The sequence below is a fragment of the Panulirus ornatus genome, chromosome 6, assembly GCF_036320965.1.
Source record: "Panulirus ornatus isolate Po-2019 chromosome 6, ASM3632096v1, whole genome shotgun sequence".
Taxonomy (NCBI): domain Eukaryota; kingdom Metazoa; phylum Arthropoda; class Malacostraca; order Decapoda; family Palinuridae; genus Panulirus; species Panulirus ornatus.
In genome coordinates, this window is record NC_092229.1 from 16,207,083 (window position 1) to 16,234,871 (window position 27,789).

At 41.1% G+C, this 27,789-nt stretch overlaps 1 protein-coding gene across 1 annotated transcript; it reads left to right on the forward strand.

The window, feature by feature from the left end:
• Nucleotides 1–505: 505 nt before the first annotated feature.
• On the forward strand, nucleotides 506–27,789 carry LOC139749092 (probable methyltransferase-like protein 15 homolog). The gene is made up of 3 exons (XM_071662639.1): nucleotides 506–796; nucleotides 24,389–24,533; nucleotides 27,406–27,789. The coding sequence occupies exons 1-3, from the start codon at nucleotides 521–523 to the stop codon at nucleotides 27,615–27,617; spliced, it is 633 nt and encodes a 210-aa protein (XP_071518740.1). The 5' UTR covers nucleotides 506–520; the 3' UTR covers nucleotides 27,618–27,789.

The window sequence follows — 27,789 nt, forward strand, 5'->3', positions numbered from 1 at the left end:
GGGGCCTTTGTTGTCTTTTCCTAGCGCTACCTCGCACACATGAGGGGGGGAGGGGGATGGTATTCCATGTGTGGCGAGGTAGTGATGGGAATGAATAAAGGCAGACAGTGTGAATTGTGTGCATGGGTATATATGTATGTGTCTGTGTGTGTATATATATGTGTACATTGAGATGTATGGGTATGTATATTTGCGTGTGTGTATGTATATACATGTGTATGGGGGTGGGTTGGGCCATTTCTTTCGTCTGTTTCCTTGTGCTACCTCGCAAACGCGGGAGACAGCGACAAAGCAAAATAATAAAATAAAAAATGTTGATATGTATATGTGTGTGTATGGGCATTTATTTGTATATGTTTGCATATGAGTGGATGGACTGTTCTTCATCTGTTTCCTGGCACTACCTCGCTGATGTGGGAAACAGTGATCAAGTATTATGATGATGATAATAACATTATTGTTATTATTATTATTATTATTATTATTATTATTATTGATAGCAGAATTGGTAATAGTAATCATGCTGTTTTTCTGTCTTTTTAGAGATCCATGCCAATTGACAGCTTCAGATATACTTACTCACATAGATGAAGTTTCCTTGTACAAAGTACTGAAGTACTATGGAGAAGAAAAGCATGCTCGAACAATTGCTCGAGGTGTGGTTGAGTCCCGATATTTATTTAGAAAGCTTCATACTACCCAAGAGTTAGCAGAGCTCGTAAAGTCACTGATTGGAGAAAAGTGCAGATTTGACAAGTTGCAGAGATATTCCCATCCAGCTACCAAAACTTTTCAGGTGAAATATTTATTCACTTATTTTATTTATAATTATCCTAGGATTTCTTTCTAAGAAAAATTCATGGTGTTACTTAGGATGATTATCCAGAGGCTGTGCTACCTCCAAAAGTAGTGAAATGTGGACTTCATCCAAGTGAGAAATTCTTTCATGAGATTGTACTCCCAATAAGACATCTTCATTATGGATGATTTTTCACTTGTGGTGTATCTTCATGCAGGCAGAGTCCAGCTACAAGTGAGAAATTTATTGAAAAAGGGGCAACTATCTTCTTCATTGATTGGTAAGGATATTCAATGTATGTCTAGATCATGGTGAAGTGCCTGAGGATTGGCAAAATGACAGGGTGGATAAAGATGCTTTGTGGAAGGTCTTAAGAGTACATGGTGTAGGAGGTAAGCTGCTAGAAGCAGTGAGAAGTTTTTATCAAGGATGTAAGGCATGTGTATGAGTAGGAAGAGAGGAGAGTGATTGGTTCCCAGTAAAGGTTGGTCTGGGGCAGGGGTGTGTGATGTCACTGTGGTTGTTTGATTTGTTTATGGGTGGGATAGTTGGGAAGTAAATAGAAGTAAATGCAAGAGTTTTGGAGAGAGGGGTGAATATGTCGTCTATTGGGATGAGAGGGCTTGGGAAGTGAGTCATTTATTGTTCACTGATGATATAGCACTGGTGACTCATTCGAGTGAGAAACTGCAGAAGTTGGTGGCTTACTTTGGAAAACTGTGTGAGAGTAGAAAGTTGAATAAATGTGAATAAGGGCAAGGTTTTTAGATTTAGCAGGGTTGAGGAACAAGTTAGTTGGGATATGAGTTTGAATGGAAAAAAATTGGAGAAATTGAAGAGGTTTAGAGATCTGGAAGTGGACTTAGCAGGAAATGGAACCACGAAAGTGGAAGTGAATCATGGTGTGGGGGAGGGGGCGTAGAATCTGGGAGTGATGAAGAATGTGTGGAAAGAAAGGACATTATCTCGGAGTGCAAAAATGGGTACATTTGAAGGAATAGTAGTTCCAATAATATTATATGGTTGCGAGGCATGTGCTACTCTTAAAATGTTCCACAAAGCATCTCTATCAGCCCTATTGTATGCCCTCTCCAGATCCATAAATGCTTCATACAAATCCATTTGTTTTTGTAAGTATTTTTCACATATATTCTTCAAAGTAAACACCTGATCCACTCATCCTCTGCCACTTCTGAAACCACACTGCTCTTCCCCAATCTAACGCTCTGTACATGCCTTCACCTTCTCACTCAATATCCTCCCATATAATTTCCCAGGAATACTCAACAAACTTATGCCTTTGTAGTTTGAACACTCACCTTTATCCTCTTAACAAACTTATGCCTTTGTAGTTTGAACACTCACCTTTATCCTCTTTGCCTTTATACAGTGGCACTATGCATGCATTCTGCCAATCCTCAGGCACCTCACCATGGGCCATACATACATTGGATATCCTTAACAACCCATCAACAGCACAGTCACCCATTTTTGATAAATTCCATTGCAGTACCATCCAAACTCACCGCCTTGCCGGATTTCATCTTCCACAAAGCTTTCACCACCTCTTCTCTCATCACCAAACCATTCTCCCTGACCCTCTCACTTCACACACCACCATGACTAAAGCACCCTATATCTGCCACTCTATCTTCAGTGACATTCAACAAATCTTCAAAATACTCACCCCATCTCCTCACTTCCTGTTATAACTTCTCCACTTGCCCCCTTCACTGATGTTCCCATTTGTTCTCTTACCTCATGCCCATTATTTACCTCCTTCCAAAGCATCTTTTTATCCTCCCTAAAATTTAATGATACTTTCTCACCCCAGCTCTCATTTGCCCTATTTTTCAACCCTTGCAACTTTCTCTTGACCTCCTGTGGCTTTGTTTTATAAATCTCCCAGTCACTTGCACTCCTTCCTTGCAAGTATCATTCATATGCCTCTCTTTTCTCTTTTACTAACAACTTTCCTTCTCATCCCACCACTCACTACCCTCTCTAATCTGCCCATCTCCCACCTTTGTCGTGCCACATGCATCTTTTGCACAAGCCATCACTGCTTCCCTAAATGCATCCCATTCCTCATCCACTCTCCTCATATCATTTGCTCTCTCCTTTTGCCATTCTGCACTCAGTCTCTTCTGGTACTTTCTCACACAAGTCTCCTTTCCAAGCTCTATTACTTTCACCACTTTCTTCTCCTCAACATTCGTTTTTGGAAACCTCTATAAATCTTCACCTTCGCCTCCACAAGATACTGATCAGACATCCGCTCTCAGCACATTAACATCCAAAAGTCTCTCTTTTACACGTCCATCAGTTAACACATGATCCAATAATGCCCTTTGACCATCTCTCCTACTCACATATGTATACTGATGTATATCTCTCTTTTTAAACTAGGTATTCCCAATCACCATTCTTTTTTCAGTACACAAATCCACAAACTCTTCACCATTTCCATTCACAATACTGAATACCCCATGGACACCAATTATACTCTCAACTACCACATTACTCTCCTTCGCATTTAAATCCCCATAACTAAAACCCAGTCTCGTGCATCAAAGCTGCTGACACACTCACTTAGCTGCTCCCATAACACTTGCCTCTCATGATCTTTCTTCTCATGACCAGGTGCATAAGCACCAATAATCACCCATCTTTTTCCATCCACTTTCAGTTTTACCCACGACAATTTAGAATTTACTTTTCCAAAAGAGGGAACAGAGAAGGGGGCCAAGTGAGGATTTTCTCTGTAAGGCTCAGTCCTCTGTTCTTAACACTACCTTGCTAATGTGGGAAATGGCAAATATGTATGAAAAAAATATATTCATATACATTATCCCTGGGAATAAGGGAAAAAGAATACTTCCCATGTATTCCCTGTGTGTCATAAAAGAGGAGGGAGCTGGTGGCTGGAAATCCTCCCCTCCAGTTTTGACTTTTCCAAAAGAAGGAACAGAGAAAAGAGCTAAGTGAGGATTTTCCCTATAAGGCTCAGTTATCTGTTCTTGATGCTACCTCACTGATGCTTGAAATGGCGAATGCATGAAAGAAGAAAAACAAAGATATATATTATTTTTTTTTTTTATTTTGCTTTGTCGCTGTCTCCCATGTTTGTGAGGTAGCGCAAGGAAACAGACGAAAGAAGTGGCCCAACCCACCCCCATACACATGTATATACATACACATCCACACACGCAAATATACATACCTAGACATCTCAATGTACACATATATATACACACACAGACACATACATATATACCCATGCACACAATTCACACTGTCTGCCTTTATTCATTCCCATCACCACCTCACCACACATGGAATACCATCCCCCTCCCCCCTCATGTGTGCGAGGTAGCGATGGGAGAAGACAACAAAGGCCCCATTCGTTCACACTCAGTCTCTAGCTGTCATGCAATAATGCCCAAAACCACAGCTCCCTTTCCACATCCAGGCCCCACACAACTTTCCATGGTTTACCCCAGACGCTTCACATGCCCTGATTCAATCCACTGACAGCACGTCAACCCCGGTATACCACATCGATCCAATTCACTCTATTCCTTGCCCGCCTTTCACCCTCCTGCATGTTCAGACCCCGATCACTCAAAATCTTTTTCACTCCATCTTTCCACCTCCAATTTGGTCTCCCACTTCTCCTCGTTCCCTCCACCTCCGACACATATATCCTCTTGGTCAATCTTTCCTCACTCATTCTCTTCATGTGCCCAAACCATTTCAAAACACCCTCTTCTGCTCTCTCAACCACGCTCTTTTTATTTCCACACATCTCTCTTACCCTTACATTACTTACTCGATCAAACCACCTCACACCACACATTGTCCTCAAACATCTCATTTCCAGCACATCCACCCTCCTGCGCACAACTCTATCCATAGCCCACACCTCGCAACCATACAACATTGTTGGAACCACTATTCCCTCAAATAGACCCATTTTTGCTTTCCGAGATAATGTTCTCGACTTCCACACATTCTTCAAGGCTCCCAGGATTTTCGCCCCCTCCCCTACCCTATGATTCACTTCCACTTCCATGGTTCCATCTGCTGCCAGATCCACTTCCAGATATCTAAAACACTTTACTTCCTCCAGTTTTTCTCCATTCAAACTTACCTCCCAATTGACTTGACCCTCAACCCTACTGTACCTAATAAATTAACCTTGCTCTTATTCACATTTACTCTTAACTTTCTTCTTTCACACACTTTACCAAACTCAGTCACCAGCTTCTGCAGTTTCTCACATGAATCAGCCACCAGCGCTGTATCATCAGCGAACAACAACTGACTCACTTCCCAAGCTCTCTCATCCACAACAGACTTCATACTTGCCCCTCTTTCCAAAACTCTTGCATTCACCTCCCTAACAACCCCATCCATAAACAAATTAAACAACCATGGAGACATCACACACCCCTGCCACAAACCTACATTCACTGAGAACCAATCACTTTCCTCTCTTCCTACACGTACACATGCCTTACATCCTCGATAAAAACTTTTCACTGCTTCTAACAACTTGCCTCCCACACCATATATTCTTAATACCTTCCACAGAGCATCTCTATCAACTCTATCATATGCCTTCTCCAGATCCATAAATGCTACATACAAATCCATTTGCTTTTCTAAGTATTTCTCACATACATTCTTCAAAGCAAACACCTGATCCACACATCCTCCACCACTTCTGAAACCACACTGCTCTTCCCCAATCTGATGCTCTGTACATGCCTTCACCCTCTCAATCAATACCCTCCCATATAATTTACCAGGAATACTCAACAGACTTATACCTCTGTAATTTGAGCTCTCACTCTTATCCCCTTTGCCTTTGTACAATGGCACTATGCACGCATTCCGCCAATCCTCAGGGACCTCACCATGAGTCATACATACATTAAATAACCTTACCAACCAGTCAACAATTCAGTCACCCCCTTTTTTTAATAGATTCCACTGCAATACCATCCAAACCTGCTGCCTTGCCGGCTTTCATCTTCCCCAAAGCTTTTCCTACCTCTTTTCTGTTACCAAATCATTTTCCCTAACCCTCTCACTTTGCACACCACCTCGACCAAAACACCCTATATTTGCCAATCTATCATCACTGAAGTTCCCATTTGCTCCCTTGTCTTACGCACTTTATTTACCTCCTTCCAGAACATCTTTTTATTCTCCCTAAAATTTAATGATACTCTCTCACCCCAACTCTCATTTGCCCTCTTTTTCATCTCTTGCACCTTTCTCTTGACCTCCTGTCTCTTTCTTTTATACATCTCCCACTCAATTGCATTTTTTCCCTGCAAAAATCGTCCAAATGCTTCTCTCTTCTCTTTCACTAATAATCTTACTTCTTCATCCCACCACTCACTACCCTTTCTGATCAACCCACCTCCCACTCTTCTCATGCCACAAGCATCTTTTGCGCAATCCATCACTGATTCCCTAAATACATCCCATTCCTCCCCCACTCCCCTTACTTCCATTGTTCTCACCTTTTTCCATTCTGTACTCAGTCTCTCCTGGTACTTCCTCACACAAGTCTCCTTCCCAAGCTCACTTACTCTCACCACCCTCTTCACCCCAACATTCACTCTTCTTTTCTGAAAACCCATACAAATCTTCACCTTATCCTCCACAAGATAGTGATCAGACATCCCTCCAGTTGCACCTCTCAGCACATTAACATCCAAAAGTCTCTCTTTCGCGTGCCTGTCAATTAACACGTAATCCAATAACGCTCTCTGGCCATCTCTCCTACTGACATACGTATACTTATGTATATCTCACTTTTTAAACCAGGTATTCCTAATCACCAGTCCTTTTTCAGCACATAAATCTACAAGCTCTTCACCATTTCCATTTACAACACTGAACACCCCATGTATACCAATTATTCCCTCAACTGCCACATTACTCACCTTTGCATTCAAATCACCCATCACTATAACCCGGTCGCGTGCATCAAAACCACTAACACACTCATTCAGCTGCTCCCAAAACACTTGCCTCATGATCTTTCTTCTCATGCCCAGGTGCATATGCACCAATAATCACCCGTCTCTCTCCATCAACTTTCAGTTTTACCCATATTAATCGAGAATTTACTTTCTTACATTCTATCACATACTCCCACAACTCCTGTTTCAGGAGTAGTGCTACTCCTTCCCTTGCTCTTGTCCTCTCGCTAACCCCTGACTTTACTCCCAAGACATTCCCAAACCACTCTTCCCCTTTACCCTTGAGCTTCGTTTCACTCAGAGCCAAAACATCCAGGTTCCTTTCCTCAAACATACTACCTGTCTTTCCTTTTTTCACATCTTGGTTACATCCACACACATTTAGACACCCCAATCTGAGTCTACGAGGAGGATGAGCACTCCCCGCGTGACTCCTTCTGTTTCCCATTTTTAGAAAGTTAAAATACAAGGAGGGGAGGATTTCTGGCCCCCCGCTTCCGTCCCCTCTAGTCGCCTTCTACGACACGAATGCATGGGAAGTATTCTTTCACCCCTATCCCCAGGGATAATATATATATATATATATATATATATATATATAGAGTTGATAGAGATGCTCTGTGGAAGGTATTAAGAATATATGGTGTGGGAGGAAAGTTGTTAGAAGCAGTGAAAAGTTTTTATCGAGGATGTAAGGCATGTGTACGTGTAGGAAGAGAGGAAAGTGATTGGTTCTCAGTGAATGTAGGTTTGCGGCAGGGGTGTGTGATGTCTCCATGGTTGTTTAATTTGTTTATGGATGGGGTTGTTAGGGAGGTAAATGCAAGAGTTTTGGAAAGAGGGGCAAGTATGAAGTCTGTTGGGGATGAGAGAGCTTGGGAAGTGAGTCAGTTGTTGTTCGCTGATGATACAGCGCTGGTGGCTGATTCATGTGAGAAACTGCAGAAGCTGGTGACTGAGTTTGGTAAAGTGTGTGAAAGAAGAAAGTTAAGAGTAAATGTGAATAAGAGCAAGGTTATTAGGTACAGTAGGGTTGAGGGTCAAGTCAATTGGGAGGTGAGTTTGAATGGAGAAAAACTGGAGGAAGTGAAGTGTTTTAGATATCTGGGAGTGGATCTGGCAGCGGATGGAACCATGGAAGCGGAAGTGGATCATAGGGTGGGGGAGGGGGCGAAAATTCTGGGGGCCTTGAAGAATGTGTGGAAGTCGAGAACATTATCTCGGAAAGCAAAAATGGGTATGTTTGAAGGAATAGTGGTTCCAACAATGTTGTATGGTTGCGAGGCGTGGGCTATGGATAGAGTTGTGCGCAGGAGGATGGATGTGCTGGAAATGAGATGTTTGAGGACAATGTGTGGTGTGAGGTGGTTTGATCGAGTGAGTAACGTAAGGGTAAGAGAGATGTGTGGAAATAAAAAGAGCGTGGTTGAGAGAGCAGAAGAGGGTGTTTTGAAGTGGTTTGGGCACATGGAGAGAATGAGTGAGGAAAGATTGACCAAGAGGATATATGTGTCGGAGGTGGAGGGAACGAGGAGAAGAGGGAGACCAAATTGGAGGTGGAAAGATGGAGTGAAAAAGATTTTGTGTGATTGGGGCCTGAACATGCAGGAGGGTGAAAGGAGGGCAAGGAATAGAGTGAATTGGAGCGATGTGGTATACCGGGGTTGACGTGCTGTCAGTGGATTGAATCAAGGCATGTGAAGCGTCTGGGGTAAACCATGGAAAGCTGTGTAGGTATGTATATTTGCGTGTGTGGACGTATGTATATACATGTGTATGGGGGGGGGTTGGGCCATTTCTTTCGTCTGTTTCCTTGCGCTACCTCGCAAACGCGGGAGACAGCGACAAAGTATAAAAAAAAAAAAAGAAAAAAAAAAAAAAATATATATATATATATATATATATATATATATATATATATATATATATATACACACATACATACACACATACACACATATACACACACACATATATATATATATATATATATATATATATATATATATATATATATATATATATATATATAATCTTTCTTTTTCTTTCAAACTATTTGCCATTTCCCGCATTAGCAAGGTAGCGTTAAGAACAGAGGACTGGGCCTTTGAGGGAATACCCTCACCTGGCCCAATTCTCTGTTCCTTCTTTTGGAAAATTAAAAAAAAACGAGAGGGGAGGATTTCCAGCCCCCCGCTCCCTCCCCTTTTAGTCGCCTTCTACGACACGCAGGGAATACGTGGGAAGTGTTCTTTCTCCTCTATCCCCAGGGAATATATATATATATATATATATATTATCCCTGGGGATAGGGGATTAAGAATACTTCCCACGTATTCCCTGCGTGTCGTAGAAGGCGACTAAAAGGGGAGGGAGCGGGGGGCTGGAAATCCTCCCCTCTCGTTTTTTTTTAATTTTCCAAAAGAAGGAACAGAGAATTGGGCCAGGTGAGGGTATTCCCTCAAAGGTCCAGTCCTCTGTTCTTAATGCTACCTCGCTAACGCGGGAAATGGCGAATAGTTTAAAAGAAAGAAAGAAAATATATATATATATATATTTATACATATGAAAAATGTAAGAAATAATTTAGAAAACTGAAACTTCTAGTTTGAAATGAAATGAAAAATGAATGTCACATAATGGTTCAACCTCTGGCTATGGAAAAGGGAAATGTATAATTTATTTACACAAACGTCAATAGTAGTTGTCATCAGTTTAACCACTGTATCATACTGCCTGGTCCACTTCTCTTATCACGAAACTGGAATATTGGCTTATGATGTTTCTCAATTGTCTTCATTACACAAAGTACAACCATATCTTGGATACATGAGGGTAGGTAGTTGGTCATTCGCCATAATAAAGCATTGACAGACCAAAAGTTTATCTGGACCTCAACTTTTCCAGTACATTCATGAAAAACGCCTTTTTGCTTTCCATCTCTATCACTTATATATATATATATATATATATATATATATATATATATATATATATATATATATATATATATATATATATGTGTACGTGTAGGAAGAGAGGAAAGTGATTGGTTCTCAGTGAATGTAGGTTTGCGGCAGGGGTGTGTGATGTCTCCATGGTTGTTTAATTTGTTTATGGATGGGGTTGTTAGGGAGGTAAATGCAAGAGTTTTGGAAAGAGGGGCAAGTATGAAGTCTGTTGGGGATGAGAGAACTTGGGAAGTGAGTCAGTTGTTGTTCGCTGATGATACAGCGCTGGTGGCTGATTCATGTGAGAAACTGCAGAAGCTGGTGACTGAGTTTGGTAAAGTGTGTGGAAGAAGAAAGTTAAGAGTAAATGTGAATAAGAGCAAGGTTATTAGGTACAGTAGGGTTGAGGGTCAAGTCAATTGGGAGGTGAGTTTGAATGGAGAAAAACTGGAGGAAGTGAAGTGTTTTAGATATCTGGGAGTGGATCTGGCAGCGGATGGAACCATGGAAGCGCAAGTGGATCATAGGGTGGGGGAGGGGGCGAAAATTCTGGGAGCCTTGAAGAATGTGTGGAAGTCGAGAACATTATCTCGGAAAGCAAAAATGGGTATGTTTGAAGGAATAGTGGTTCCAACAATGTTGTATGGTTGCGAGGCGTGGGCTATGGATAGAGTTGTGCGCAGGAGGATGGATGTGCTGGAAATGAGATGTTTGAGGACAATGTGTGGTGTGAGGTGGTTTGATCGAGTGAGTAACGTAAGGGTAAGAGAGGTGTGTGGAAATAAAAAGAGCGTGGTTGAGAGAGCAGAAGAGGGTGTTTTGAAGTGGTTTGGGCACATGGAGAGGATGAGTGAGGAAAGATTGACCAAGAGGATATATGTGTCGGAGGTGGAGGGAGCAAGGAGAAGAGGGAGACCAAATTGGAGGTGGAAAGATGGAGTGAAAAAGATTTTGTGTGATCGGGGCCTGAACATGCAGGAGGGTGAAAGGAGGGCAAGGAATAGAGTGAATTGGAGCGATGTGGTTTACCGGGGTTGACGTGCTGTCAGTGGATTGAATCAAGGCATGTGAAGCGTCTGGGGTAAACCATGGAAAGCTGTGTAGGTATGTATATTTGCGTGTGTGGACGTATGTATATACATGTGTATGGGGGGGGGGGGGGGGTTGGGCCATTTCTTTCGTCTGTTTCCTTGCGCTACCTCGCAAACGCGGGAGACAGCGACAAAGCAAAAAAAAAAAAAAATATATATATATATATATATATATATATATATATATATATATATATATATATATATATTCTTATTTTATTTATTATACTTTGACGCTGTCTCCCATGTTAGCGAGGTAGCACAAGGAAACAGTTGAAAGAATGGTCCAACCCACCCACATACACATGTATATACATAAACACCCACACAGGCACATATACATACCTATGACATAAGTGGAGTAGGGAAGAAATGGGATGTATTTAGGGAAGCAGTGATGGCTTGTGCATAAGATGCCTTTGGCATGAGAAAGGTGGAAGGTGGGCAGATTAGAAAGGGTAGTGAGTGGTAGGATGAAGAAGTAAAAGAGAAGAGAGAGGCATTTGGGGAATTTTTGCATGGAAATAGTGCAAATGACTGGGAGATGTATAAAAGAACGAGGCAAGAGGTCAAGAGAAAGGTGCAAGAGGTGAAAAAGAGGGCAAATGAGAGTTGGGGTGAGAGAGTATCATTAAATTTTAGGGAAAATAAAAAGATAGTTTGGAAAGAGGTAAATAAAGTGCGTAAGACAAGAGAACAAATGGGAACATCGGTGAAGGAGGCAAATGGGGAGTTAATAACAAGTAGTAGTGAAGTGAGAGGGAGATGGAGTAAGTATTTTGAAGGTTTGTTGAATGTTTTTGATGATAGAGTGGCAGATATAGGGTGTTTTGGTCGGAGTGGTGTGCGAAGTGAGAGGGTCAGGGAGAATGATTTGGTAAACAGAGAAGTAGTGAAAGCTTTGCAGAAGATGAAAGCCGGCAAGGTGACAGGTTTGGATGGTGTTGCTGTGGAATTTATTAAAAAAAGGGGGTGACTTTGTTGTTAACTGGTTGGTGAGGATATTCAATTTATGTATGCTTCATGATGAAGTGCCTGAGGATTGGTGGAATGCTTGTATAGTGCCATTGTACAAAAGCAAAGGGATAAAGGTGACTGTTCAAATTACAGAGGTATAAGTTTGTTGAGTATTCCTGGGATATTATATGGGAGGGTATTGATTTAGAGGGTCAAGGCATGTACAGAGCACCAGATTGGGGAGGAGCAGTGTGGTTTCAGAAGTGGTAGAGGATGTGTGGATCAGGTGTTTGCTTTGAGGAATGTATGTGAGAAATACTTAGAAAAGCAGATGGATTTGTATGTAGCATTTATGGATCTGGAGAAGCATATGATAGAGTTGATAGAGATGCTCTGTGGAAGGTATTAAGAGTATATGGTGTAGGAGGTAAGTTGCTAGAAGCAGTGAAGAGTTTTTATCGTGGATGTAAGACATGTGTAGGAGTGGGGAGAGAGGAAAGTGAGTGGTTTCCAGTGAATGTCGGTTTGCGGCAGGGGTGTGTGATGTCTCCATGGTTGTTTAATTTGTTTATGGATGGGTTGTTAGGGAGGTGAATGCAAAAGTTTTGGAGAGAGGGGCAAGTATGCAGTCTGTTGTGGATGAAAGGGCTTGGGAAGTGAGTCAATTATTGTTTGCTGATGATACAGCGCTGGTGGCTGATTTGGGTGAGAAACTGCAGAAGTTGGTGACTGAGTTTGATAAAGCATGTGAAAGAAGAAAGCTGAGAGTAAATGTGAATAAGAGCAAGGTTCAGTAGGGTTGAGGGACAAGTCAATTGGGAAGTAAGTTTGAATAGAGAAAAACTGGAGGAAGTGAAGTGTTTTAGATAACTGTGAGTGGATTTGGCAGCATATGGAACCATGGAAGCAGAAGTGAGTCACAGGGTGGGGAAGGGGGTGAAAGTTATGGGAGTGTTGAAAACTGTGTGGAACGTGAGAACATTATCTCGAAAAGCAAAAATGGGTATGTTTGCAGAAATAGTGGTTCCAACAGTGTTATATGGTTGCGAGGCGTGGGCTATAGATAGGGTTGCGCGGAGAAGGGTGGATGTTTGGAGATGAGATGTTTGAGGACAATATGTGGTGTGAGGTGGTTTGATCGAGTAAGTAATGAAAGGGTAAGAGAGATGTGTGGTAGTAAAAAGAGTGTGGTTGAAAGAGCAGAAGAGGGTGTATTGAAATGGTTTGGTCACATGGAGAGAATCAGTGAGGAAAGATTGACAAAGAGGATATATGTGTCAGAGGTGGAGGGAACGAGGAGAAGTGAGAGACCAAATTGGAGGTGGAAGGATGGTGTGAAAAAGATTTTGAGTGATCGGGGCCTGAACATGCAGGAGGGTGAAAGGCATGCAAGAAATAGAGTGAATTGGAATGATGTGTATACTGGGATCGACGTGCTGTCAGTGGATTGAACCAGGGCATGTAAAGCATCTGTGGTAAACCATGGAAAGTTTTTTGGGGCCTGGATATGGAAAGGGAGCTGTGGTTTCGGTGCATTATACATGACAGCTAGAAACTGAGTGTGAACGAATGTGGCCTTTGTCTTTTCCTAGTGCTACCTCGCGCATGCAGGGGTGGAGGGCGATGTTTTTTCATGTGTGGTAGGGTGGCAAAGGGAATGAATAAAGGCAGCAAGTATGAATTATGTACATGTGTTTATATGTATATGCCTGTGTATGTATATATATATATATATATATATATATATATATATATATATATATATATATATATGCCAGGAATACTCAACAAACTTATACCTCTATAATTTGAGCACTCACTCTTATCCCCTTTGCCTTTGTACAATGGCACTATGCACGCATTCCGCCAATCCTCAGGGACCTCACCATGAGTCATACATACATTAAATAACCTTACCAACCAGTCAACAATACAGTCACCCCCTTTTTTAATAAATTCCACTGCAATACCATCCAAACCTGCTGCCTTGCCGGCTTTCATCTTCTGCAAAGCTTTTACTACCTCTTCTCTGTTTACCAAATCATTTTCCCTAACCCTCGCACTTTGCACACCACCTCGACCAAAACACCCTATATCTGCCACTCTATCATCAAACACATTCACATTGATTGAGAGGGTGAAGGCATGTACAGAGCATCAGATTGGGGAAGAGCAGTGTGGTTTCAGAAGTGGTAGAGGATGTGTGGATCAGGTGTTTGCTTTGAAGAATGTATGTGAGAAATACTTAGAAAAGCAAATGGATTTGTATGTAGCATTTATGGATCTGGAGAAGGCATATGATAGAGTTGATAGAGATGCTCTGTGGAAGGTATTAAGAATATATGGTGTGGGAGGCAAGTTGTTAGAAGCAGTGAAAAGTTTTTATCGAGGATGTAAGGCATGTGTACGTGTAGGAAGAGAGGAAAGTGATTGGTTCTCAGTGAATGTAGGTTTGTGGGAGGGGTGTGTGATGTCTCCATGGTTGTTTAATTTGTTTATGGATGGGGTTGTTAGGGAGGTGAATGCAAGAGTTTTGGAAAGAGGGGCAAGTATGAAGTCTGTTGGGGATGAGAGAACTTGGGAAGTGAGTCAGTTGTTGTTCGCTGATGATACAGCGCTGGTGGCTGATTCATGTGAGAAACTGCAGAAGCTGGTGACTGAGTTTGGTAAAGTGTGTGAAAGAAGAAAGTTAAGAGTAAATGTGAATAAGAGCAAGGTTATTAGGTACAGTAGGGTTGAGGGTCAAGTCAATTGGGAGGTGAGTTTGAATGGAGAAAAACTGGAGGAAGTGAAGTGTTTTAGATATCTGGGAGTGGATCTGGCAGCGGATGGAAACATGGAAGCGGAAGTGGATCATAGGGTGGGGGAGGGGGCGAAAATTCTGGGAGCCTTGAAGAATGTGTGGAAGTCGAGAACATTATCTCGGAAAGCAAAAATGGGTATGTTTGAAGAAATAGTGGTTCCAACAATGTTGTATGGTTGCGAGGCGTGGACTATGGATAGAGTTGTGCGCAGGAGGATGGATGTGCTGGAAATGAGATGTTTGAGGACAATGTGTGGTGTGAGGTGGTTTGATCGAGTAAGTAACGTAAGGGTAAGAGAGATGTGTGGAAATAAAAAGAGCGTGGTTGAGAGAGCAGAAGAGGGTGTTTTGAAATGGTTTGGTCACATGGAGAGAATGAGTGAGGAAAGATTGACCAAGAGGATATATGTGTCGGAGGTGGAGGGAACGAGGAGAAGAGGGAGACCAAATTGGAGGTGGAAAGATGGAGTGAAAAAGATTTTGTGTGATCGGGGCCTGAACATGCAGGAGGGTGAAAGGAGGGCAAGGAATAGAGTGAATTGGAGCGATGTGGTATACCGGGGTTGACGTGCTGTCAGTGGATTGAATCAAGGCATGTGAAGCATCTGGGGTAAACCATGGAAAGCTGTGTAGGTATGTATATTTGCGTGTGTGGACGTATGTATATACATGTGTATGGGGGTGGGTTGGGCCATTTCTTTCGTCTGTTTCCTTGCGCTACCTCGCAAACACGGGAGACAGCGACAAAGCAAAAAATATATATATATATATATATATATATATATATATATATATATATATATATATATATATTTTTTTTTTTCTATACTAATCGCCATTTCCCGCATTAGCGAGGTAGCGTTAAGAACAGAGGATGAGGACTGGGCCTTTGAGGGAATATCCTCACCTGGCCCCTTTCTCTGTTTCTTCTTTTGGAAAAAAAAAAAATGAGGGGAGGATTTCCAGCCTCGCGCTCCCTTCCCTTTTAGTCGCCTTTTACGACACACAGGGAATACGTGGGAAGTATTCTTTCTTCCCTATCCCCAGGGATAATATATATATATATATATATATGTGTGTGTGTGTGTACATTGAAATGTATAGGTATTTATTTGTGCTTGTGTGGACGTTTATGTATATACATGTGTATGTGTGTGGGTTGGGCCATTCTTTTGTCTGTTTCTGCGCTACCTCACTAATGCGGGAGACAGCGACAATGGAAGGAGCCAATTGAGGATTTTCCTCTAAGGCTCAGTCCTCTGTTCTTGATGCTACCTTGCTAGGGCAGGAAATGGCAAACAGGTTTGAAAGAAAAGAAATATATATATATATATATATATATATATATATATATATATATATATATATATATATATATATATATATTTTATATATATATATATATATATATATATATATATATATATATATATATATATATATATATATATATATATTTTTTTTTTTTTTTTAATTTTCCAAAAGAAGGAACAGAGGGGGCCAGGTGAGGATATTCCGAAAAAGGCCCAGTCCTCTGTTCTTAACGCTACCTCGCTAATGCGGGAAATGGCGAATAGTTTGAAAAAAAAAATATATATATATATATATATATATATATATATATATATATATATATATATATATATATATATTTTTTTTTTCGCTACCTCGCAAATGTGGGAGACAGCAAAAAAGAAAAAAAAAAATTTCATACTATTCGCCATTTCCCGCGTCAGCAAGGTAGCGTTAAGAACAGAGGACTGAGCCCTTGAGGGAATATCCTCACTTGGACCCCTCCTCTGTTCCTTCATTAGTTAAACTAAAAACGAGAGGGGAGGATTTCCAGTCCCCTGCTCCCTTCCCTTTTAGTCGCCTTCTATAACACGCAGGGAATACGTGGGAAGTATTCTTTCTCTCCTATACCCAGGGATAATATATATATATATATATATATATCGAGGATGTAAGGCATGTGTACGTGTAGGAAGAGAGGAAAGTGATTGGTTCTCAGTGAATGTAGGTTTGTGGCAGGGGTGTGTGATGTCTCCATGGTTGTTTAATTTGTTTATGGATGGGGTTGTTAGGGAGGTGAATGCAAGAGTTTTGGAAAGAGGGGCAAGTATGAAGTCTGTTGGGGATGAGAGAGCTTGGGAAGTGAGTCAGTTGTTGTTCGCTGATGATACAGCGCTGGTGGCTGATTCATGTGAGAAACTGCAGAAGCTGGTGACTGAGTTTGGTAAAGTGTGTGAAAGAAGAAAGTTAAGAGTAAATGTGAATAAGAGCAAGGTTATTAGGTACAGTAGGGTTGAGAGTCAAGTCAATTGGGAGGTGAGTTTGAATGGAGAAAAACTGGAGGAAGTGAAGTGTTTTAGATATCTGGGAGTGGATCTGGCAGCGGATGGAACCATGGAAGTGGAAGTGGATCATAGGGTGGGGGAGGGGGCGAAAATTCTGGGAGCCTTGAAGAAGGTGTGGAAGTCGAGAACATTATCTCGGAAAGCAAAAATGGGTATGTTTGAAGGAATAGTGGTTCCAGCAATGTTGTATGGTTGCGAGGCGTGGGCTATGGATAGAGTTGTGCGCAGGAGGATGGATGTGCTGGAAATGAGATGTTTGAGGACAATATGTGGTGTGAGGTGGTTTGATCGAGTAAGTATCGTAAGTGTAAGAGAGATGTGTGGAAATAAAAAGAGCGTGGTTGAGAGAGCAGAAGAGGGTGTTTTGAAATGGTTTGGGCACATGGAGAGAATGAGTGAGGAAAGATTGACCAAGAGGATATATGTGTCGGAGGTGGAGGGAACGAGGAGAAGAGGGAGACCAAATTGGAGGTGGAAGGATGGAGTGAAAAAGATTTTGTGTGATCGGGGCCTGAACATGCAGGAGGGTGAAAGGAGGGCAAGGAATAGAGTGAATTGGAGCGACGTGCTGTCAGTGGATTGAATCAAGGCATGTGAAGCGTCTGGGGTAAACCATGGAAAGCTGTGTAGGTATGTATATTTGCGTGTGTGGACGTATGTATATACATGTGTATGGGGTGGGTTGGGCCATTTCTAAAATGGGAAACAGAAGAAGGAGTCACGCGGGGAGTGCTCATCCTCCTCGAAGGCTCAGAGTGGGGTGCCTAAATGTGTGTGGATGTAACCAAGATGTGAAAAAAGGAGAGATAGGTAGTATGTTTGAGGAAAGGAACCTGGATGTTTTGGCTCTGAGTGAAACGAAGCTCAAGGGTAAAGGGGAAGAGTGGTTTGGGAATGTCTGGGGAGTAAAGTCAGGGGTTAGTGAGAGGACAAGAGCAAGGGAAGGAGTAGCAATACTCCTGAAACAGGAGTTGTTGGAGTATGTGATAGAGTGTAAGAAAGTAAATTCTCGATTAATATGGGTAAAACTGAAAGTTGATGGAGAGAGGTGGGTGATTATTGGTGCATATGCACCTGGGCATGAGAAGAAAGATCAAGAGAGGCAAGTGTTTTGGGAGCAGCTGAATGAGTGTGTTAGTGGTTTTGATGCACGAGACCGGGTTATAGTGATGGGTGATTTGAATGCAAAGGTGAGTAATGTGGCAGTTGAGGGAATAATTGGTATACATGGGGTGTTCAGTGTTGTAAATGGAAATGGTGAAGGGCTTGTAGATTTATGTGCTGAAAAAGGACTGATGATTGGGAATACCTGGTTTAAAAAGCGAGATATACATAAGTATACTTATGTAAGTAGGAGAGATGGCCAGAGAGCGTTATTGGATTACGTGTTAATTGACAGGCGTGCGAAAGAGAGACTTTTGGATGTTAATGTGCTGAGAGGTGCAACTGGAGGGATGTCTGATCATTATCTTGTGGAGGCTAAGGTGAAGATCTGTATGGGTTTTCAGAAAAGAAGAGTGAATGTTGGGGTGAAGAGGGTGGTGAGAGTAAGTGAGCTTGAGAAGGAGACCTGTGTGAGGAAGTACCAGGAGAGACTGAGTACAGAATGGAAAAAGGTGAGAACAATGGAAGCGGGGGGAGTGGGGGAGGAGTGGGATGTATTTAGGGAATCAGTGATGGATTGCACAAAAGATGCTTGTGGCATGAGAAGAGTGGGAGGTGGGTTGATTAGAAAGGGTAGTGAGTGGTGGGATGAAGAAGTAAGAGTATTAGTGAAAGAGAAGAGAGAGGCATTTGGACGATTTTTGCAGGGAAAAAATGCAATTGAGTGGGAGATGTATAAAAGAAAGAGACAGGAGGTCAAGAGAAAGGTGCAAGAGGTGAAAAAAAGGGCAAATGAGAGTTGGGGTGAGAGAGTATCATTAAATTTTAGGGAGAATAAAAAGGTGTTCTGGAAGGAGGTAAATAAAGTGCGTAAGACAAGGGAGCAAATGGGAACTTCAGTGAAGGGCGCAAATGGGGAGGTGATAACAAGTAGTGGTGATGTGAGAAGATGGAGTGAGTATTTTGAAGGTTTGTTGAATGTGTTTGATGATAGAGTGGCAGATATAGGGTGTTTTGGTCGAGGTGGTGTGCAAAGTGAGAGGGTTGGGGAAAATGATTTGGTAAACAGAGAAGAGGTAGTGAAAGCTTTGCGGAAGATGAAAGCCGGCAAGGCAGCAGGTTTGGATGGTATTGCAGTGGAATTTATTAAAAAAGGGGGTGACTGTATTGTTGACTGGTTGGTAAGGTTATTTAATGTATGTATGACGCATGGTGAGGTGCCTGAGGATTGGCGGAATGCGTGCATAGTGCCATTGTACAAAGGCAAAGGGGATAAGAGTGAATGCTCAAATTACAGAGGTATAAGTTTGTTGAGTATTCCTGGTAAATTATATGGGAGGGTATTGATTGAGAGGGTGAAGGCATGTACAGAGCATCAGATTGGGGAAGAGCAGTGTGGTTTCAGAAGATATATATATATATATATATATATATATATATATATATATTTTTTTTTTTTTTTAAACTATTCGCCATTTCCCGCGTTAGCGAGGTAGCGTTAGGAACAGAGGACTGGGCCTTTTTTGGAATATCCTCACCTGGCCCCCTCTGTTCCTTCTTTTGGAAAAAAAAAAAAATGAGAGGGGAGGATTTCCAGCCCCCCGCTCCCTCCCCTTTTAGTCGCCTTCTACGACACGCAGGGAATACATGGGAAGTATTCTTAATCCCCTATCCCCAGGGATATATATATATATATATATATATATATATATATATACCAGATGCACATTGGTTATTCATCAATGTCAAATTCTTCTTCATTAATATACCATTAAAGGAAATTTGATTTTCTTTTTAATTCAGTAGTAATTTGAGGCCTTAGCTATATGTAAGTGACAATTTACATTATCAATCAATAACAACCTTTTCATGTTCAACAGGATGAATAACCAATGTGCATCTGGTACATTTCAAAATAGTAATCTTTACAGTTGTGAGGTAATCTTTAACAGTAAATATTTTAGTAACAATGAGAGTGAAAATACAGAAGAAAGATTTTTGGCAAATTTTCATTAGAAGTACCAGTTGATACTAAACCATTTATTGAGTAATGGTACTATATAGATTACAGCTACTGCTGACACATTTTGGAGGCTTTTTTCTTCACATTTCTTGAGGATAGAGATAAATCAGAAGTAGTTCACCTTATGAGCTTCCCTTGGTGAGAGACAAATGCGGTATTATTGACAGGACAGTTTCAGTATTATTTTCTTTATCCCTTACTGATTTTTCACTTTAAGCACAACCATATAAAAATCTTGCTTGCAGTACGTTACATATATGTAGTGTAATTTAACAGTCAGTTGCTTCTTCTTGTCGATTACTTTTCTGTTTTCCTGTTGTGTTAGCATGACTGCATTCCCTTTGTTCACCTCTTGTACGTGGTAGTGGTCTTCCTGAATGGCAGTTAAGCTCATAGGTATAGCCATTTCACAAAAACACACAGGCTTTGTCGTTATTGGATTATTTTTCTACTTGATAACAATTATTCCCAGGGGATAGGGGAGAAAGAATACTTCCCACGTATTTCCTGCGTGTCGTAGAAGGCGACTAAAAGGGAAGGGAGCGGGGGGCTGGAAATCCTCCCCTCTCTCTCTTTTTTTTTTTTTTTTTTTTTTTTTTTTTTTTTTTTAAAGAAGGAACAGAGAAGAGGTCCAGGTGAGGATATTCTCTCAAAGGCCCAGTCCTCTGTTCTTAACGCTACCTCGCTATCGCGGGAAATAGCGAATAGTATAAAAAAGAATATATATATATATATATATATATATATATATATATATATATATATATTTTTTTTTTTTTTTTTTTTTTTTTTTCAAACTATTCGCCATTTCCCGGATTAGCGAGGTAGCGTTAAGAACAGAGGACTGGGCCTTTGGGGGAATATCCTCACCTGGCCCCCTTCTCTGTTCCTTCTTTTGGAAAAATAAAAAAAAAATAGAGAGGGTAGGATTTCCAGCCCCCCGCTCCCTCCCCTTTTAGTCGCCTTCTACGACACGCAGGGAATATGTGGGAAGTATTCTTTCCCCCCTATCCCCAGGGATAATATATGTATATATATATATATATATATATATATATATATATATATATATATATATATATATATATATATATATATATATATATTTCCCTAACCCTCTCACTTTGCACACCACCTCAACCAAAACACTATATCTGCCACTCTATCATCAAACACATTCAACAAACCTTCAAAATACTCACTCCATCTCCTTCTCACATCACCACTACTTGTTATCACCTCCCCATTTGCGCCCTTCACTGAGGTTCCCATTAGCTCCCTTGTCTTACGCACTTTATTTACCTCCTTCCAGAACATCTTTTTATTCTCCCTAAAATTTAATGATACTCTCTCACCCCAACTCTCATTTGCCCTCTTTTTCACCTCTTGCACCTTTCTCTTGACCTCCTGTCTCTTTCTTTTATACATCTCCCACTCAATTGCATTTTTTCCCTGCAAAAATCGTCCAAATGCCTCTCTCTTCTCTTTCACTAATAATCTTACTTTTTCATCCCACCACTCACTACCCTTTCTAATCAACCCACCTCCCACTCTTCTCATGCCACAAGCATCTTTTGCGCAATCCATCACTGATTCCCTAAATACATCCCATTCCTCCCCCACTCCCCTTACTTCCATTGTTCTCACCTTTTTCCATTCTGTACTCATTCTCTCCTCGTACTTCCTCACACAAGTCTGGTAAACAGAGAAGAGGTAGTAAATGCTTTGTGGAAGATGAAAGCCGGCAAGGCAGCAGGTTTGGATGGTATTGCAGTGGAATTTATTAAAAAAGGGGGTGACTGTGTTGTTAACTGGTTGGTAAGGTTATTTAATGTATGTATGACTCATGGTGAGGTGCCTGAGGATTGGTGGAATGCATGCATAGTGCCATTGTACAAAGGCAAAGGGGATAAGAGTGAGTGCTCAAATTACAGAGGTATAAGTTTGTTGAGTATTCCTGGTAAATTATATGGGAGGGTATTGATTGAGAGGGTGAAGGCATGTACAGAGCATCAGATTGGGGAAGAGCAGTGTGGTTTCAGAAGTGGTAGAGGATGTGTGGATCAGGTGTTTGCTTTGAAGAATGTATGTGAGAAATACTTAGAAAAGCAAATGGATTTGTATGTAGCATTTATGGATCTGGAGAAGGCATATGATGGAGTTGATAGAGATGCTCTGTGGAAGGTATTAAGAATATATGGTGTGGGAGGCAAGTTGTTAGAAGCAGTGAAAAGTTTTTATCAAGGATGTAAGGCATGTGTACGTGTAGGAAGAGAGGAAAGTGATTGGTTCTCAGTGAATGTAGGTTTGCGGCAGGGGTGTGTGATGTCTCCATGGTTGTTAAAATTTGTTTATGGATGAGGTTGTTAGGGAGGTGAATGCAAGAGTTTTGGAAAGAGGGGCAAGTATGAAGTCTGTTGTGGATGAGAGAGCTTGGGAAGTGAGTCAGTTGTTGTTCGCTGATGATACAGCGCTGGTGGCTGATTCATATGAGAAACTGCAGAAGCTGGTGACTGAGTTTGGTAAAGTGTGTGAAAGAAGAAAGTTAAGAGTAAATGTGAATAAGAGCAAGGTTATTAGGTACAGTAGGGTTGAGGGTCAAGTCAATTGGGAGGTAAGTTTGAATGGAGAAAAACTGGAGGAAGTAAAGTGTTTTAGATATCTGGGAGTGGATCTGGCAGCGGATGGAACCATGGAAGCGGAAGTGAATCATAGGGTGGGGGAGGGGGCGAAAATCCTGGGAGCCTTGAAGAATGTGTGGAAGTCGAGAACATTATCTTGGAAAGCAAAAATGGGTGTGTTTGAATGAATAGTGGTTCCAACAATGTTGTATGGTTGCAAGGCGTGGGCTATGGATAGAGTTGTGCGCAGGAGGGTGGATGTGCTGGAAATGAAATGTTTGAGGACAATGTGTGGTGTGAGGTGGTTTGATTGAGTAAGTAATGTAAGGGTAAGAGAGATGTTTGGAAATAAAAAGAGTGTGGTTGAGAGAGCAGAAGAGGGTGTTTTGAAATGGTTTGGGCACATGGAGAGAATGAGTGAGGAAAGATTGACCAAGAGGATATATGTGTCGGAGGTGGAGGGAACGAGGAGAAGTGGGAGACCAAATTGGAGGTGGAAAGATGGAGTGAAAAAGATTTTGTGTGATCGGGGCCTGAACATGCAGGAGGGTGAAAGGAGGGCAAGGAATAGAGTGAATTGGATCGATGTGGTATACCGGGGCTGACGTGCTGTCAGTGGATTGAATCAGGGCATGTGAAGCGTCTGGGGTAAACCATGGAAAGTTGTGTGGGGCCTGGATGTGGAAAGGGAGCTGTGGTTTACTTCACTTGCTGTGGTTCAGTTCATTGACAGCATGTCAACCCCTATATACTACGTTGTTCCATTTCAGTCGGTCCCATGCACATGTTTCACCTTTCATTATGTCCCTCCAATGCTCATTGATATTTTTTTTCTCTGAACATATTTCCTGTTTTAGTTTTGGCCTTTGCAACATATGTAATGGAGAAGCAGTGATCTGGTGAAATTTAGCAGTGGTAACATACTACTTTCATTCATGTGTTTTTAAATTCACTATGTTCCTTCTGTTACATTTGAAAATGCTGCAATTCATCTCAGAAATAACAATAACATGTTGGGCATAACCATATCCTCCACTCTGTCATAGTAACCCTATACAATGAACATTACAAAACATGCTTCTCAGAAATGGATATTTTGGGATGGCGCTTCTTACACCACCATCCTAGCCATAGTGGAATCGAAAGCATTGTACCTTATGAACTCTCATGCTGTCACCTCTCTTCAGCCATCACCTTGTAGTTGCTGTGATGTTGCTACCTTTCTGTATTCCACAGATCCTATCTAAGCCACAGCTCTTATGTACTGTTTGCATTTGTCCCATCTCCTAAACCCTGGACCTGTGACCCTCTTATTATGGCTACTGCTTACCATAACTTCTTTATGGAGACCAACCATGATAGGATTGACAGTTATAACACTTTTTTTTCTCATCTGTCTTTAGTCTTTCCCTATTTCTATGACCTTTCCACCTTTATGTCTCAGATCTGCATACACAAGAGGAGCTCAAATTACTTAGTACTTCATCTTTTTTCCCATTCTCACTGTCTTACCTTTTATCCAAGATGGCCATGATTGGGGAATGCTTTTCCAGGTATCATGCCGGCCACTGTGAAGGTAATGAATGATATAAAGGATGTTGCATAGTATTATCTTTATGAAATTTTACTTTGTTGTATCACATACATGTTGTAATTTTGATTTTTTTACTTTCATTACAGGCTCTTCGGATTCTTGTAAACAATGAGCTCAATGAGCTGGACTATGGACTCCGCCTAGCTCATTATTATCTTCAACCAAAAGGTGTTTTAGTGGCTGTATCATTTCATTCACTTGAAGATACAATTGTTAAACGTCATATAACAGGTGAGTTGTCTATATCCTGCTATTTCACCATAATGTTATTATATTTTGCACTCCTCTCACCCATGTGGCTGTCTATTCTTTCTTCCTCATTATAAACAAATTAAACAACCATTGGGACATTACACACCCCTGCCACACACCCCTCTTACCCTTTCATTACTTATTCAACCAAACCACCTCACATCACATATTGTCCTCATACATTTAATTTCCTACACATCCACCCTCCTCCACACAACCCTATCTATAGGCCATGCCTTGCAACCATATAACATTGTTGGAACCACTATACCTTCAAACATACTCATTTTTGCTCTCCGAGGTAATGTTGTCACCTTCCACACATTTTTCAACGCTCCCAGAACCTTTGCCCCATCCCCCACCCTGTGACTCACTTCCGCTTCCAAGGTTCCATCCGCTGCTAAGTCCACTCCCAGATATCCAAAACACTTCACTTCCTCCAGTTTTTCTCCATTCATACTTACCTCCCAATTAACTTGTACAATGGCCTTTGTACAATGGCACTATGCATGCATTCTTCCGATCCTCAGAAACTTCACCATGATTCAACCATGATCCATACATACCAACCAAGTGACAGCACAGTCACCCCCCCTTTTAATAAATTCCACTGCGGTACCATCTAAACCCACCGCCTTGGCAGCTTTCGTCTTCAGCAAAGCTTTCACTACCTCTTCTCTGTTTACCAAACCATTCTCTCTGACCCTCCTCACTTTGCACACCACCCCGACCAAAACACCCCACATCTGCCACTCTATCATCAGACACATTCAACAAACCCTCAAAATACTCACTCCATCTCCTCACTTCATCACTACTTGTTATTACCTCCCCATTTGCCCCTTTCATCAATGTTCCCATTTGTTCTCTTGACTTGCACACTTTATTTACCTCCTTCCAACACTTCTTTTTATTTCCCCTAAAATTTGATGATACTCTCTCACCCCAACTCTCATTTGAATGTGTTTGATGATAAGAGTGGCAGATATAGGGTGTTTTGGTTGGGGTGGTGTACAAAGTGTCTGGGAGAATGATTTGGCGAAGAGAGAAGAGGTAGTGAAAGCTTTGTGGAAAATGAAATCCAGCAAGGTGGACGCTTTGGATGGTACTGCAGTGGAATTTATTAAAAAAAGGGGGTGACTGTTTTGTTGATTGGTTGGTAAGGATATTCATTGTATGAATGGACCATGTGAAGTGCCTACGGATTAGCAGAATGCATGCATAGTGCCATTGTGCAAAGGCAAAGGGGATGAAGGTGAGTGTTCAAACTACAGAGGCATAAGTTTGTTGAGTCTTCCTGGGAAATTATATGGGATGGTATTGATTGAGAGGGTGAAGGCATATAGAGAGGATCAGATTGGGGAGGAGCATTGTGGTTTTAGAAGTGGTGGAGGATGGTGGATCAGGTGTTTGCTTTGAAGAATGTGTGAAAAATACATAGAAAAACAAATGGATTTGTATGTAGCACTTAGGGATATGGAGAAGGCATATGATAGGGTTGATAGAGATGCTTTGTGGAAGGTTTTAAGAGTATATGGTGTGGAAGGTAAGTTGCTAGAAGCAGTGAAAAGTTTTTACCAAGGCATGGAAGTGGAAGTGAGTTATAGGATGTGGGAGGGGGCGAAGGTTCTGGAAGCAAGGAAGATTGTGTGGAAAGTGAGAGTCATCTCAGAGAGCAAAAATGTGCATGTTTGAAGGAACAGTAGTTCCAACAATATGATATGGTTGCGAGGCTTGTGCTATAGACAGCATTGTACTGAAGACAATGGATGTATTGGAAGTGAAATGTTTTAGCATTTTTAATCCATTTACCATGCATTTCCATTTTTATTCCTACATGTCGCAACCATGTACCGAACTACTAATTCTACAACCTTTAGTCATTCTCTAAAGATTTTATACTTCCCATTCATACCTTACTGTATCTCTACATTTACTGAACTTTCATTTAAACTTTTTCCTCTTCACAGCATTGCTAATCCATCCACCATGCATTTCCACTTACATTCCGCACCACCTTTTATCCAACTACTAATTCTATAGCCTGTTACAGTCTTCTTCTAAGCATTTTAAACATTTCATTCTCACATGACTGTATCTTTACATTTACTGCACTTCCATCTAAAATTTCTGGCACCCTTTTTCATACTTCTTGCATTCTTTCTGGTTCATCTTTGCAAGGCTTTTACCTCTCCATTCCTTCTTATGCTATACCTCCACTTCTGCATAACCCTAACCTTCACAAGAACTGTAAAATGGTCAGAATTTGTAATGAATCCTCTCACAACTCTAGCATCCAGTGCAACCTTGCTCAGCCTTTTTTCAAATGCCACATAATCCATCAAATCTTTTGTTCCTCACTCCCATCATTTCTCATCCATGTAAATCTGTGAGTCATCTTGTGCTGAAAAGGTCTTTGCGCAGACATCCATTGTCATTTACTCCAGACACTCCTTATTTACTTATCATCTTGCCAGTTTTATCACTTTCATACCACCCCGTACAACCACCTTCCTCTCCTCCTCAAACCCATTTATACAGTCATTTAAATTTCTCTAGAATGCTTAATTCCTTCCATTTCTTGCATAGTTTGTATATTCACATGTGCATAAATTCATACCCATGCATATGTCACAGTACCAGTTTTTGCTTTCATCCACATTATTCTAGATCCATTTCATCCATCTCTGCAACACCCTCCCATATTCTCGGTGGTAGCACAGTTGCACATCTTTCTTCCCCTCTTCTTTGATGATTTTCATTAATTCCCATCCTTACCACTCCTCCTAACCTAAATAAGTATTTGATTCTTGTACTTTGGAAATGTATCATCTAACTTTACTTTCTTTAGGTGTGGACATTGACAAGACCCCTGAAACTATTGGGTTAGGTAAAGCAAAACATCGTAGTGCTTTGTCTGTACACACACCTGCGGAAATGGAAAACGCTATGCTTAAAAAGTGGATCTCACTCAGCAAGCATGTTATTCTGCCATCAGAGGAAGAAGTTACAAAAAATCCTCGAGCCAGGTCTGCTAAACTTAGAGCAGCCATGAAAGCATGATAAAATCTATGGTTCTTAGAAATGTGGAACCTTTTTTGAATTTATGTACATTATGGACTTTTGTGCTTGAAAGCATGGTTTATGCCAATGTTCTGCCTGTTCTAAAATTTTGTTAATAAGAAATGGTAGAAAGTCCTGTATAGTTTTTATCAAAATATACCAAACATAGAGA